A 12,300-nucleotide genomic window follows, 5' to 3' on the forward strand; every position below is an offset into this window, starting at 1 on the left:
AGGAGTTCTCTGTAGCTGCTCCCCACCCATACGTCTTTCCCAGAACTCTGAGGATACTTGGGTCTGGGCGCCCACACCAGCAGTCGACCAAGACTAGGTCGTGGCCACGCCCTGTCTAGCGCGCTCGCAGGACAGTGACCCCCCGCAATCCCCGGCGCAGCCACGACGGGGTTAAAGTAACGGGCTGGGGGAGGGGGAAGGGGGCCCGGGAGGGGCGGGTGCGGAGCCAATCAGCGGCCGCAGTGTCCCCGGAGCCGCGAGCAGGGAGCGCGGAGCCGGGAGCCGAGTGTGCCGGGCTGGGGCCGGGGCGAGAGCGCAGCGAAGAGGGAAGGCGCCCGCCCCAGCCCCGAGTCCTGCCGACTTCCCTCCCGCCGCAGCGCCAGCCCAGAGGCCGCCGCCCCAGCCATGGAGCAAGACAACAGCCCCCGGAAGATCCAGTTCACGGTCCCGCTCCTGGAGCCGCACCTTGACCCCGAGGCGGCGGAGCAGGTGAGGAGTAGGGTGGAGCGGCAGATGACTCGCCTAGATAAGGACAAGGGACTCCTGGACTGGGGGGACCCAGGATCCCTACCCAGTCCTCCCTTAGCAGTGCATCCCTTTGAGCGAGAACCGGCTCATTTTGGGGGTCCTCTATCCCCTCCCCCACCGTCGGAGCAAAATCTCCCCATCTGGGCAGAAGGATGAGCGCTACCCCTCGATGCCTTCCCCGCGAGAGTCGTCCTCTATCTACCTCCCCAATCCAGGTGGAGAGGGCCGGCCTGAGGACACGACCCCTCCCCCCTTCACTAATCCTGCATTTTCCACCTAGTCAGCCCCCGCCAGAGTTTTTGAGCTCTAGTGGGGGTGCCTAGGGGTACAAGCGGCAGTGCAAAGAGGAGGTCATTTAGCGGGGTTAGGTAATGGATGGAGCCTGGAGTTGGAAGAGGAGAAACAGCTCTCCCTGTCCCCTCCCTAACTGGGGCACACCTTGCAGAGCTCCAGAGAGTGATAACAAAAAGGGGATGAGGGAAAAAGAAAGGGCTGGGTCTTTAGAGAAGGGGTGATTGAGTCTGGACACCAGGGTCCTTATTCCCAACTCCTACCCTTTGGAGTGAGATTAAGAGTGGGATGGAGAAAGTAGCACCGAAAGGCCAGAGGGAGGGGCTTACTAGGCCCTAGAGTCCAAGCTAAGCAATATTCAAGTGAGCAGCACTGTGCTGGCCTTGGCTCAAAGGGTGGGAGTCCAGGGCTCTGGCCCAGCCTCCTGGCCTGGCCTATTTTTAGCTCTGAGCAGCCTGGCAGAAGTGGGCAGTGTATGACTGTGTGTCTCAGTGAGCGTGAGCATGTGCGTGGAGTGAGTGACCACCCGTGGTCATTACTACAGCCCGTTAACCAAATATTTGCTCATTGCTCCATCTTGTTTTGTATTCTCATTCTATTTGCCTAGACAGCCGTGTTCCTAAAGCATATCCATTTCCTACAAGGTCAGTTCTGTTTCCCCAAACCAGCTGTCAGGGCTCTGGCAGGGCCTCCCCACCTGGAAAAACTTTGTAACCTCCTGGGATGATGGGCTGGAGATAATGTTTTTTCTTGTTCCAACTATTTCGTTGAACTATTTGGTAGACGAAGAGCTGGATGTGAAGGGGGAGGGTAGGTACACATTCTCTCTATAACTTTGGGTTCCCAGGGTGGGAGTGGAGGTTAGATACCTGTGTCTCCATCCTCTCCCTGGCCAAATTGAGCTGCATCTCTGGGTGTCTAAGGTGTAATGGTGGGAGGGTTTGTGGCGGGACCTCACAGATCTCTTGAAGGGGGAATGGAGAGCCAATGCATGGAGAGGGTTCCCTTAGAAAGGTTGTATGCCTGGAGGCAAGAGACTAGCTGAAATAATATCCCATTGCCATCCAGCCAATTCCAACCACGGCAACCCTATGTGTGTAGACTAGAACTGTACTCCATGGCGTTCTCCAGGCTGTGACCTTTCAGAAGCAGGTTGCCAGACCTTTCTTCCAAGGTGCTCTGCGTGAGTTCAAACTGCCAACCTTTCAGTTAGTAATAGAGCACTTAACCATTTGTGACACCCAAGAACTCCAAATAACTGGATAATCTCAGACCCAGGAAAAAGAGCCCAAGGGTGTGGGCTCGGGGTTGGGGCTGAAGTTCCAAGGTTCCAAGCAGAACTGCCTCCCGCTGGCACAGACAGGTCTCATGCCTCACACCTGCATTTGTTTGATGTTTGAGGAGGCAGGTGTAGGTATATGTTGGGAGGGGGAGGGGCTAGTCAGCTGGTTCAAGGATCTACTGGACAGGGGAGGAGCATGAGCAGTGCTAAGGAGCTGGAACAAAACATAGAGCTGAGAGTTAGGCCTGATCTTCTCTAATCTTTAGGAATCTGTGTCTCCTAGACCTAGATTCCACCTGTAGTCTACCCTAGCCCCTCCTGCTGTGTTACCAAGTGTGTAGGCAGAAAGCTCTAGGCTTGGCAGGGGCTCAGGCTGACATGGGAGGGTGAAAGAGTTTGGAAGCTCTATGTTATGCAGTAGATTGGCAGGGAGTAGAGGTGTGCCCACAACTGTCAGATCCTTGGTATGACTGGTTTGGAAATAAATCACAAGCGAAAGTACCAGGTGTCCTTGGAAGCCAGGATTCCGGATAGGTGTAAGAAAGAGAGAAGAGACCGTCTAGGAGCATCCTAGTAGTTCAGATCCTGGCAGATGCTTCAAGAAGTCTGACTTTACTGCCCCATGCTGTGTTATGTTGTGTCAGGTGCCGTCAAGTCAGTTCTAACTCATAATGACCCTGTGTACAACAGAACGAAACACTGCCTGGTCCTGCGCCATCCTCACCGTCTTTGCTGTGCTTGAGCCCATCGTTGCAGCCACTGTGTCACTCCATTTCACTGAGGGTCTTCCCCTTTTTCCTGACCCTCTACTTTACCCAGCATAATATCCTTCTTCAGGGACTGGTCCCTTCTGCCAATATGACCAAAGTACAAGAGATGAGGTCTGGCCATTCTTGCGTCTAAAGAACATTCCAGCAGTACCTCCTCCAAGACAGATGCCCCCCTTGCTGTAGGACATCACAATTCTTGAGAACTTTTTAGTGCTTGGAAATCTTGTCCAAGGCAGGGAAATAGGTTAAGGAAGGGGCCAGTCGACAAGCACAGAGCCCTACTGACTTTTTCAGTGTCCTTTGTGTCACACTTGCAATCTCCTTCACAGACTCCCAACATAGATGTCATCTTAGCCAACCCACTCATCCCAGCCCCACTCTCCCTGCCTCTTACACAGTTCTCCTGTCTTACCCCACATAGGAAGGCAATAGATAGGAGGCATTCTGTCCCAGTAAAAGGATGACTCCCATCCCACATGCATAAAACACACATGTCCACCTGCCAGCATCCAGCCCATTTGCACCAGGAATAGCCACAGATGAACTCACAGCCAGTGTCTGTGAAATACATATGTACACAAACACACACATACTTGCACGGGGGGAGGTGGGGCCTGGTACTACCAAAGAACTTGAAATGTCACCAAAATCAGATGCCACAGAATTCTCCTGGGAAAGAGATGCCTGACCACCAAATATCCCCACCCTAGGCATCCTGTTTCTTCTTTCGGGAGAGTTCCCCTCCCAGATTAACATTAGCCCTTCTTGCTGTAACTGGCACCCACTTTCTAAGCCTAGAGAAGAGCAAGTGTCTCCCCAGTTCCCACCCCCAATGGTGATGATACTAAATAATGGAGACTCAAAGATGAGGATTTGGTCATTCAGTGTCTTTACCCTCCTCCTTTCAGCCCTGGATAATTTTAGCCCTATTTTAGCCCCATTAGCCTTCCCTCCCCACTACTGCACTGGAGGGAGCTGCAAGGACTCCAACCTCTTCGATCCCCTCACTTGCAAGCCTCTAAAGCCTTCAGAGAAAGGAAAAAACTATGCGTCCCAAGAGTCCTTGGACTGACTTCAACAACAATAAACTTTATTGGCAGCATGACAAAAGAACAGCAGCCAATCAGCAGCTAATATGTTAATTTCTTAGAATGGGACTGGATGTCCAGGGTAAGATTTTTCAGCTAAACTTTAGACTCTGACCAAGGTCCTGCCCAGGACTGCTCCTCATATTATATTTATCATGACAAGGATCTTCCCAGATGCTGTTTCCCAATTAATCAGAAAGGCAATGGGCCCAAGGATAAGGAGGACACCTGGAGGGGAGGGGCATGGGCTAGGATCAGTTATTTTCTCTGCTGTCCTCTCAGGCTGTCTGGGGTTTTAGGGGTGCTCTCTGCAGGGGCTAATCTGTTTGGGGAGCAGGCTGGGTGATGGAAGGAGACCTCTGTCCTCTCAGGTTACTTCTGACCATTGATCCAAGATAGACAGAAGGACAGCAGGCCAGAGATCGATGCATTAGTGCAGATGTAGCGGCTGAGATGGAGAGCTGGGGCCAGGACCAGGGGGAGATAGAGGGACAGAACAGGGGATTAGGGGATTGATGCAGAGAATGGGGCTGAACTTCTGGGTCCTCAGGAAGAACTCTACCCAGGAGAGGGGGTCAGACCCAGTGATGTCCACCTTGGGACAGTGGGTCCAGTGTAATATGGACATTTTTTGAGGTGTGTGAAGTGGGCTGGCCTGGATTATGTGGCTGAGTGCTCGTTGGGTGGGGCTCCATGATAGTGACTGTGGTGGTTCTGTATGTCCTCTTCCCCCTCCTTCTTTCCTCCAGATTCGGAGGCGCCGCCCCACTCCTGCCACCCTCGTACTGACCAGCGACCAGTCCTCTCCAGGTAACCCAAGAGATAGGTCCCTGAAGGGAATGGGGTACCTACAGACAGCTGGGTCCCAGTGAGAGAAGGTAGGTGCTAGATCGAAGGACAGATCTGAGGAATCAGAAACTTCCTCAATCCTGGAGGCAGAAGAAAAGCTAATCCTGACTGGATTATCAGAAGGATTTCCTTTGCTTTTGGAAAGACAGAACAGTGCTAGGAAGGGGAGGGAGACCACCTGGTTCCTAAGCCCCCCAGGAATTGGGGTGGTCAACGGAGTGCTGGTTGCTGCGGCAACAGCCTTTGAGGTTTCTCCAGCAACTGAGATGCTGCTGCCCCCACCCCCAGAGGCAGTGACAGCTGTGAGGGGGAGAGACCGCCTCCATCAGCTATCTTCATGGCCCCCAGAGGGGAAGGAGAAGGTTAGAAACAGCTCAGGGAGCAGCTGGGATTCTGGTCACTAGTGTCCCTGTCAAGGCCTGGGAAGAGAACAGGGTCTCAGAGAATGTCAGATGAGCTTGCATGGAAGAGGGGTGCTCAGGCTAATAAGACAGACTGGAGTTCAGGATGCCTGAGTCTCCAGCTTTCCTCCAAGTACCAAAAATGACTGCATCTTCCTGGACCCTGCACAGGATACATTTGCTATTCCCTGCCCAGAATTCCCTCCTATGCAGACAGGGTTCTATTCTGGACCTGGGATGGGGAGAATGGTTGGAAGGAGAAAAAGATAGATATTTGATGGCAAGAAAATAATAGAAGTACCACAAATCCTGCTTTTAGGGACCTCCGGGTGTGAGACAAAGATGGAGACAGAGATTGACCACAGCCCCAGAGATAAGTGCAGGACCAGATGTAGCTGGATAAAACCAGTTGGCAGAACAGGAGGGGAGCTGGAGGGGGTAGAGGTCTGGGACAGCCATCAGGGCCAAAGTCCTGGGGGCCAGATGGCAGGGACCAGATCAGAAAAGGTAACTGCAGAGTCCCCTACCCTTGGGAAGTCAGCTCTGCGGGAACTCCCCAGGATTTCCTGTCCTCACCACCTTCTCCATCCCCTGTTCTCCTCAGAGATAGATGAAGACCGGATTCCCAATCCACTTGTCAAGGTGAGCCAGCCTCTCCCACTCAACCCAGCCAGAGAACTCACAGACTCGCTAAGGGATTATCCTCCCACCTGTCCTCCCTTCCACGGGACCTTTTGATTCCCTCTTTCGTGCATCCCCCAAATGTGCCTGAGTGGATATTCACACATGCCTCCCCACACACTCTCACAACCCGTCTCTTTGCTCACCATTGTTGGCTGGGGAAGCAGGAGTTTTCTGCCCCTGTTTTCTAAAGCCCGCACCTACCCCAATCTCCAATCCAAATGCATGCAAGGCGGAAGAAGACAGGGAGAGGGGCTGGCACCCACCTGTGCTCTGTGTTCTTCACAGTCCACTTTGTCAATGTCTCCACGGCAACGGAAGAAGGTGACGAGGACCACTCCCACAATGAAAGGTTTGCAAGGCCCTTTCTATCTGTTTTTCCCCCTGTGTCTGAGGCTGAGGAATAGACCTAGTTACTCCTTTAGATGACATCCTTGGGAGGTCATTAAGTCTGCCTCTGTTAGAATATAGCTGTTGCTACACAAACTGGGACTTGAATTCCAACTCTGCCACCAACTAGTTGTGTGGCCTTGGAGAAATTGCTCAACCTACTGAGCTTTGAGTACTATTTCACTGTGGCAATTAAATAAAAATGTATGTGAATTCAATAAGCACAGTGCCCAACACATAGGACATATTCCAGTCTTTACTGAACCTAAATTGAGTCTTTTTTTTCCTGCCTCAAAGGGAGACCTTTTATCCCCACAAGTTAGGATAATTTTTTGTTCTTACAATGTCTTTCAGTACCCCTCATTTCCTTTGAAGGAAGTACTTTTATGTTCTGGACCCTTATTCACCAAAAACTCACTGCCGTCTAGTCGAATCCTGCTCACAGTGACCCCCATTAGGTTTCTGGTGCTGTAAATCTTTACAGAAGCAGATCGTCCCATCTTCCTTCCACGGAGCAGCTGGTGGGTTTGAACCACCAGCCTTCTGGTTAGCAGCCAAATGCCTTATCCACTATGCCACCAGAGCTCCTTTTACCAGTTACTGTTGTTGTTGTTGTTGTTGATATGTGCTATTGAGTCGTCCCCAACTCATACCAACCCCTCCTTGGGTTTCCAAGGCGGTATCACTAAGGAAGTAGATTGCCCAACCTTCCTTCCGAAGAATGGCTGGTGGGTTTGAACCGCCAGCCTTCTGGTTAGCAGTCAAGTGCCTTAGGCACTATTCTACCAGAGCTCCCTACCAGTTACTAGTTGCTGTCAAATTGATTCTGATGCATAGCAACCCCATGTGTGTCAGAGTGGAACGGTATCCATAAGGTTCTCAATGGCTGGTTTTCAGATACAGATCAGCAGGACTTTTTTCTGCAGCACCTCTAGGGGGGCATGAACCTCAAAACTTTGGTCAGCAGCTGGGCATGTTAACTGTCTGTACCATCCAGTGTTCCAGCCTAGCTCTAGTCCCTCCTTATCACCTAGCTAATGCCCTCTCTTGTTCATATTTTGTTGTTGTTGTTATTTGCCCTCGAGTCAGACCTGACTCATAGCGACTCCTCCTTGGGTTTCCGAGCCGGTATCACTACGGAAGTAGATTGCCCAACCTAATGGGAAAGTCAATCAAACACTTGGCAATGTGTGATGACCCTTCACTGGGCTATTGAATTTGGGAGTCCACAGGCTGATTCTGGCAGTCATGTTCAGTACTTCCTCCTTTTCCCTGTCCCCAGAGCTCCAGATGATGGTTGAACATCACCTGGGGCAACAGCAGCAGGGAGAGGAGCCTGAGGGAGCTGTGGAGAGAACAGGGCCCCAAGAGTCCTGCCCCCCTGGGATCACAGACACAGAAGCAGAGTCAAGGCTGAGCACCTCTGGCACAGCACAAAGTATGTTCAGGCTGGGGAGGGACCCAAGCATCCTGTTCCCCAGCCCAGGAGGAGACAAGCCTCACCCATTGCAGAGTTTGCCTGGGAGAATTCTAATAGTATCCAGAAACTATGTTGAGAATATGGATATATTTGCATGTATTCATGCATTCACATCTCTTCCCCTGTCCTTACAAAAGGACACAGCCCCTCCCAACTTGAACTTCAGGGATCCCTATTGTAGCTGTATTGGAGAAGCCCACTGTAATGAAAACAGCACTCACAGGCTAAAATCCTGGCTCTGCCAGTTTACCAGCCAAGAGCAACTTCCTTAACCTCAGGCTATAAAATGGTAATCATGGCACCTATTTCATTGGGTCATTTGTGAAAATTAAATGAGATTGGTTCTTAGCCCAGCACCTGACACAAAAACTCACTGCCATCGAGTCAGATCCAACTCATAGCGACCCCTCCTTGGGTTTCCGAGGCAGTATCACTACAGAAGTAGATTTCGCAACCTTCCTTCTGAGGAGTGGCAGGTGGGTGTGAACCACCAGCCTTCTGCTTAGCAGTCAAATGCCTTAGGCACTACGCCACCAGAGCAATAAAATGAAGCTGATGGTGGTGGTATTAATACATGTCCACAGTCCCTTAACCCAGAATATTTCAGAGTTCGGAATTTTCTTGCCTTGTGGAAGGCAATGGTGTGCATATACTGTAAATTAGGTAATACCCCCAACAGAGTATCCTGTAATCAAACACATTAGTATATTTCTGCAAGCAAATGAATGGTCCAACTAAGTGGGATAAATAAGACTATAAATAGCTTACCAATTTAGGTCAGTAGCCACATACTGAGTTTGTACCCAAATAAAAAAAAGATTTTAGCGTTTTCTTAAATTTCTTATTGCAGACTAAAAACAGGAAACCTATAGTAGTAATTGTGATCAGAGAGAACCCTGGTAGTCTTGCCCACTTACTCGTTTGGTCTTAGGCCACTCTCAGGGGTCATTAGGGTGGAGGGTAAGGTGAGTAGAAACAGCCCCCTATCTGCAAGGCCTCCATGAATGCCACTCTCCCCCCTTCTGCCCACTTTCCCTCCTTAGAGCCTGCAGGAGCCATCCCTAAAACTCAGCAGCGGGGCAGTGAGGAACCCAGCACAGAGGCACCCTCCACCCATATACAGCCATTGGATTCCCAGGGAGCCAACTCGGTAAGACCGCAGGGTGGTCTGCCAGGTCTGCAGGAGAGCAGGCTGTGTGGATGGAGCAGGGGGCTAGGGTTTGGAGTCTGAGTAAAGGGAAACAAAGGAATAACTTCAGTCACTGAAAAGTTATTCTATATGGTAAGAGGACTTTGCCTCTGACTGGCAATGAGAAATGGGATTAAACTGTAGCAGGAAGGATTGAGGTTAATTTTGTATAGGTCTTCTAGCTCCTGGAATGGGTGATGGAAGCAGGCCAAGGTTTTTTTTTATAAAGAACATTTAGAACCCAATGGGAGCTCCTCATCTGCCCAGGCTGGGTGCACAGTGGCCGTCTGGAGGTGGAGGCATTGATGAAACAACCTCCTGAGTGTTGATTTGACAGTCCTCAGTTCCCCCTGCAGAGACTGGACAAGAGGGCAGAGACTGACATCAGACACCAGAACAACCTTCCTAGAAGTTAGATGCTTGATGATTGGGATGGCTGGTTAGACTAGCAGGAGAGAGGACTAGATGACCCCCTGAGACCCTCTGGCCTCTCACTCATCTTCTCTTTCTGTCTCCTCCCCCTACAACAGGTCTGAGTGAAGAAGTTATCCTGGAATCAAGACTGCACATTGACAAGGCATGGACACTGGATTTATTTCTTCACTTTTGGGAAAAATCTCTTGTTTTTAAAATGTGATAAATTTGGTGTTAGGTCCTTGGCACTTTTCTTATTTCCCAATTTGGAGAATCCTAACTCCCTCCCCTGTCTTACTGCCCTCTCTATAGCTCCCCACCCTCCTTCCCAGCAGCCTGTAGGAAGCAGGAAATAGGGGAGCAGGACAGGATCTTGAGGAGGGAGGCATTCTTCCCCTAAGCCTGCCTGTACTTGCTACAGAAAGACAGATGGGGGTCAAACAGGTGGGAAGACTAACATTCAGGGTGTCAAGAAGGCAGGTGGCCCCAGGTTCTCATTTTTTATTGAAGAAGAGATATGAACACCTGGCAGGAATGCTTGCAACTGGAAGACTGGGTGTTGCAAAGCCTTTGACCTCCCCAGCTGTGACTGTGCTGTGGGTGCCATCTGCTGGACAAAAGGAAAAACTGTACCCTGGAACTTAGTCCAAGGGAAGCAGGAGTGACTGTGTTGTGTGGATGCCTCTTCGCCGGTCCTCCAGAGCTTCAGCTGCCTTCGTTTGGGATTCCCAGACTTTGGGATGTGTTCCCCTCTCCAGCTATGAGAAGACCACCTCCCCTTGTTCCAGCCCCAAGAGCTCACTCCATTAACAAAAATGGATTCAGAACAAAGTGACTGTTGAAGAAGAGGCCCTGGCTGGAACTGGAAGGGTCATCACTCCCCCTTCTCCTAGACACCGAGGGACCAAGGTAAAAGACAAAAACCAATCAGAGGTGAAGAAACTTCTACAGACCCCACAGCCAGACCTCTCCTGCCCACTGCTTTTGATTTTTTCCAGGTGGTGAGGGGAGAAGGTGGACACTTCTCGGGAAAGGCTGGGTTTAATGGAAGAAGACCAGACTACTAAAGAAGAAGTGGGGTGGAGGAAAAAGAGCAGCAGAGCCTCAAAAGTGTGCACCTACTAGGTGCCCTTGGGCAATACCTCATCTCTTTTGGGACCTCAGCCTGCGCACCTATGTAAGGGAGAATACCTCACCAGGTGTTATCAGGCTTAACAGAGTGCATACATGAGGGTGCACGGTGAACTTCCACCCCAGTGAACACCACACACAGGCCCAGTCTCCCTTCTTTATTGATCTCTGGCTATAACAGGGTCTGGGAGACCAAGGACGGGTGAGTCACATGCGTCTCTGCCCCCCTTGGGGGGTGGGAAAGACAAGTGTCAGGGACCATGGATATGAACTCCACACGAACAGGGCCCACTGTACAAATGCATGGTTGGTATTTACAAGAAAGGAGGAGGGAAGTCACCTGGACTTTGGCCTTTCCTGGGGCAAGGTGGAGGTGAGGAGGAGCCTGAGGAGAGGAAGGGACACTGGGCTGGGTTGTGCTCCATTCAGAGAGCTTGACAGCAGCAGCTCTGAGTCCCTTCCCCATTAGCCTTCCACCAGCCATTCCTCATTTGTCCCAGGGGAGGGGCCTCTAGGTACCTGCAGCTGGGCCAGTTCAGGAGGCTGGGGACGAAGAGGGACCCTCTCTGTTAGCAACACGGGATTATTGGATTATGCCTCACCCTCCCCACTGCACCCTTGACCCCCACCCAGCTGGTCTCCTGCCTTGCTCATAAGATGCATCCTGAAGGTGCTTTGCTGTGGAGACCTCAAAGCACTTTACAAACATTGGTCGGATGGGAACCTCCCAGCCCTGGTAGGAAGAGGCAAAGGGCTTAGGACTCAGCCAGGGCAAGGACCCAGAGAAGGCCTCCTCTCAGCCCCTGGTCCCAATGGCTCCTCTCTTCCCAGTTTCCATTTCAGAATGGGGGAGAGGGGTGATTGCAGAGGGTCAGACAAGGGATGGGGCTGAAGCAATGCAGGTCTTGGGTAAAAAGGATGGCCTCTATTCCCAGGTCCTAGAAAGGTACCATGCCCTGAAGGAGCCCACTCCCCTCCCCATATGTAAGGGCTCTGAAAACCCCCAGCTTTCTGTCCTATTCCCACCTCTCCCAGAGGAGAAGGGAGACCCAGACCTGCCAGCTAAGATCTGGGGTGGGGGGCTGAGGGAACCCCCAAAATGTATTGCTTAGAAACTTGGAGGCAAAAAAGGATAGGGGAGGGCCAGGGGGGCTGGCATCTCTGACCCTCCCCCCAAGCCCTGGGGAAACCCCTAGGAAGCTCCCCCTTCTCAGCCAAATGACCATGGGGGGAGTCCAGAGGCAGGGGGATGGGCACAGTGACCACTGGGAGACTGAAGTTCCCCATTCTTGCTGCCGGGAGATTAAAGTGCACCCCAATGGGTTCCAGGTGGGGAGGGGGCCCTTCCCCCAACCCCACAATCTCTGGCATTTGGCCTTCAGGTGGGTTATCTGTTCCACGACCTCTGGGCTCCCTTGGAGCAGATGGGGGAGCCAGTCCCGATGGATGGTGCTGATGACATCGAAGACTTTAGACTCAATGAGGACCTGGAAAGATGGAGAAGCCTCAGTGCTCTAATCTTTGCTATTATCTCCAGCCTGACCTACCTTATCTAAGTCCTGGTGGATCCCCCACTCAGTCTCATGCACAGTTGTCTGAAAAATGCCCAGCAAAACGGTGCCCAGCCAGGGGCATGAGTAGGCCTGAAATCCAAGTCACGCTCAGCTGACTCACTGGGCCCTCTGCCCTAGGCAGGTTCCTTTTTCCTAATTCCCACCAATGTGCTGTACAGGCTAGTTGTAGCCTTGTTCAGGCCCCACGCTATTCTGCTTTGTTCTGAGGAGCCACTCCTTTCTTCCTTCAGGG

At 51.6% G+C, this 12,300-nt stretch overlaps 1 protein-coding gene across 1 annotated transcript; it reads left to right on the top strand.

The window, feature by feature from the left end:
- Positions 1–405: 405 nt before the first annotated feature.
- On the top strand, positions 406–12,050 carry PPP1R1A (protein phosphatase 1 regulatory inhibitor subunit 1A). The gene is made up of 7 exons (XM_042782134.1): positions 406–489; positions 4,709–4,769; positions 5,814–5,851; positions 6,179–6,242; positions 7,563–7,718; positions 8,804–8,910; positions 11,877–12,050. The coding sequence occupies exons 1-7, from the start codon at positions 406–408 to the stop codon at positions 12,048–12,050; spliced, it is 684 nt and encodes a 227-aa protein (XP_042638068.1).
- Positions 12,051–12,300: the final 250 nt, after the last annotated feature.

The sequence above is a fragment of the Orycteropus afer genome, unplaced genomic scaffold (genome assembly GCF_000298275.1).
Source record: "Orycteropus afer afer isolate SDZICR_OR568_19922 unplaced genomic scaffold, OryAfe1.0 scaffold00247, whole genome shotgun sequence".
Lineage (NCBI taxonomy): Eukaryota > Metazoa > Chordata > Mammalia > Tubulidentata > Orycteropodidae > Orycteropus > Orycteropus afer.

Excerpts from the sequence above, each read along its gene's own strand:
- PPP1R1A (XM_042782134.1), top strand. The coding sequence starts at position 406 with ATGGAGCAAGACAACAGCCCCCGGAAGATCCAGTTCACGGTCCCGCTC. Across the intron at positions 490-4,708 it reads ACCCCGAGGCGGCGGAGCAG|ATTCGGAGGCGCCGCCCCAC; the intron begins GTGAGGAGTAGG and ends TCTTTCCTCCAG. Across the intron at positions 5,852-6,178 it reads TTCCCAATCCACTTGTCAAG|TCCACTTTGTCAATGTCTCC; the intron begins GTGAGCCAGCCT and ends TGTTCTTCACAG.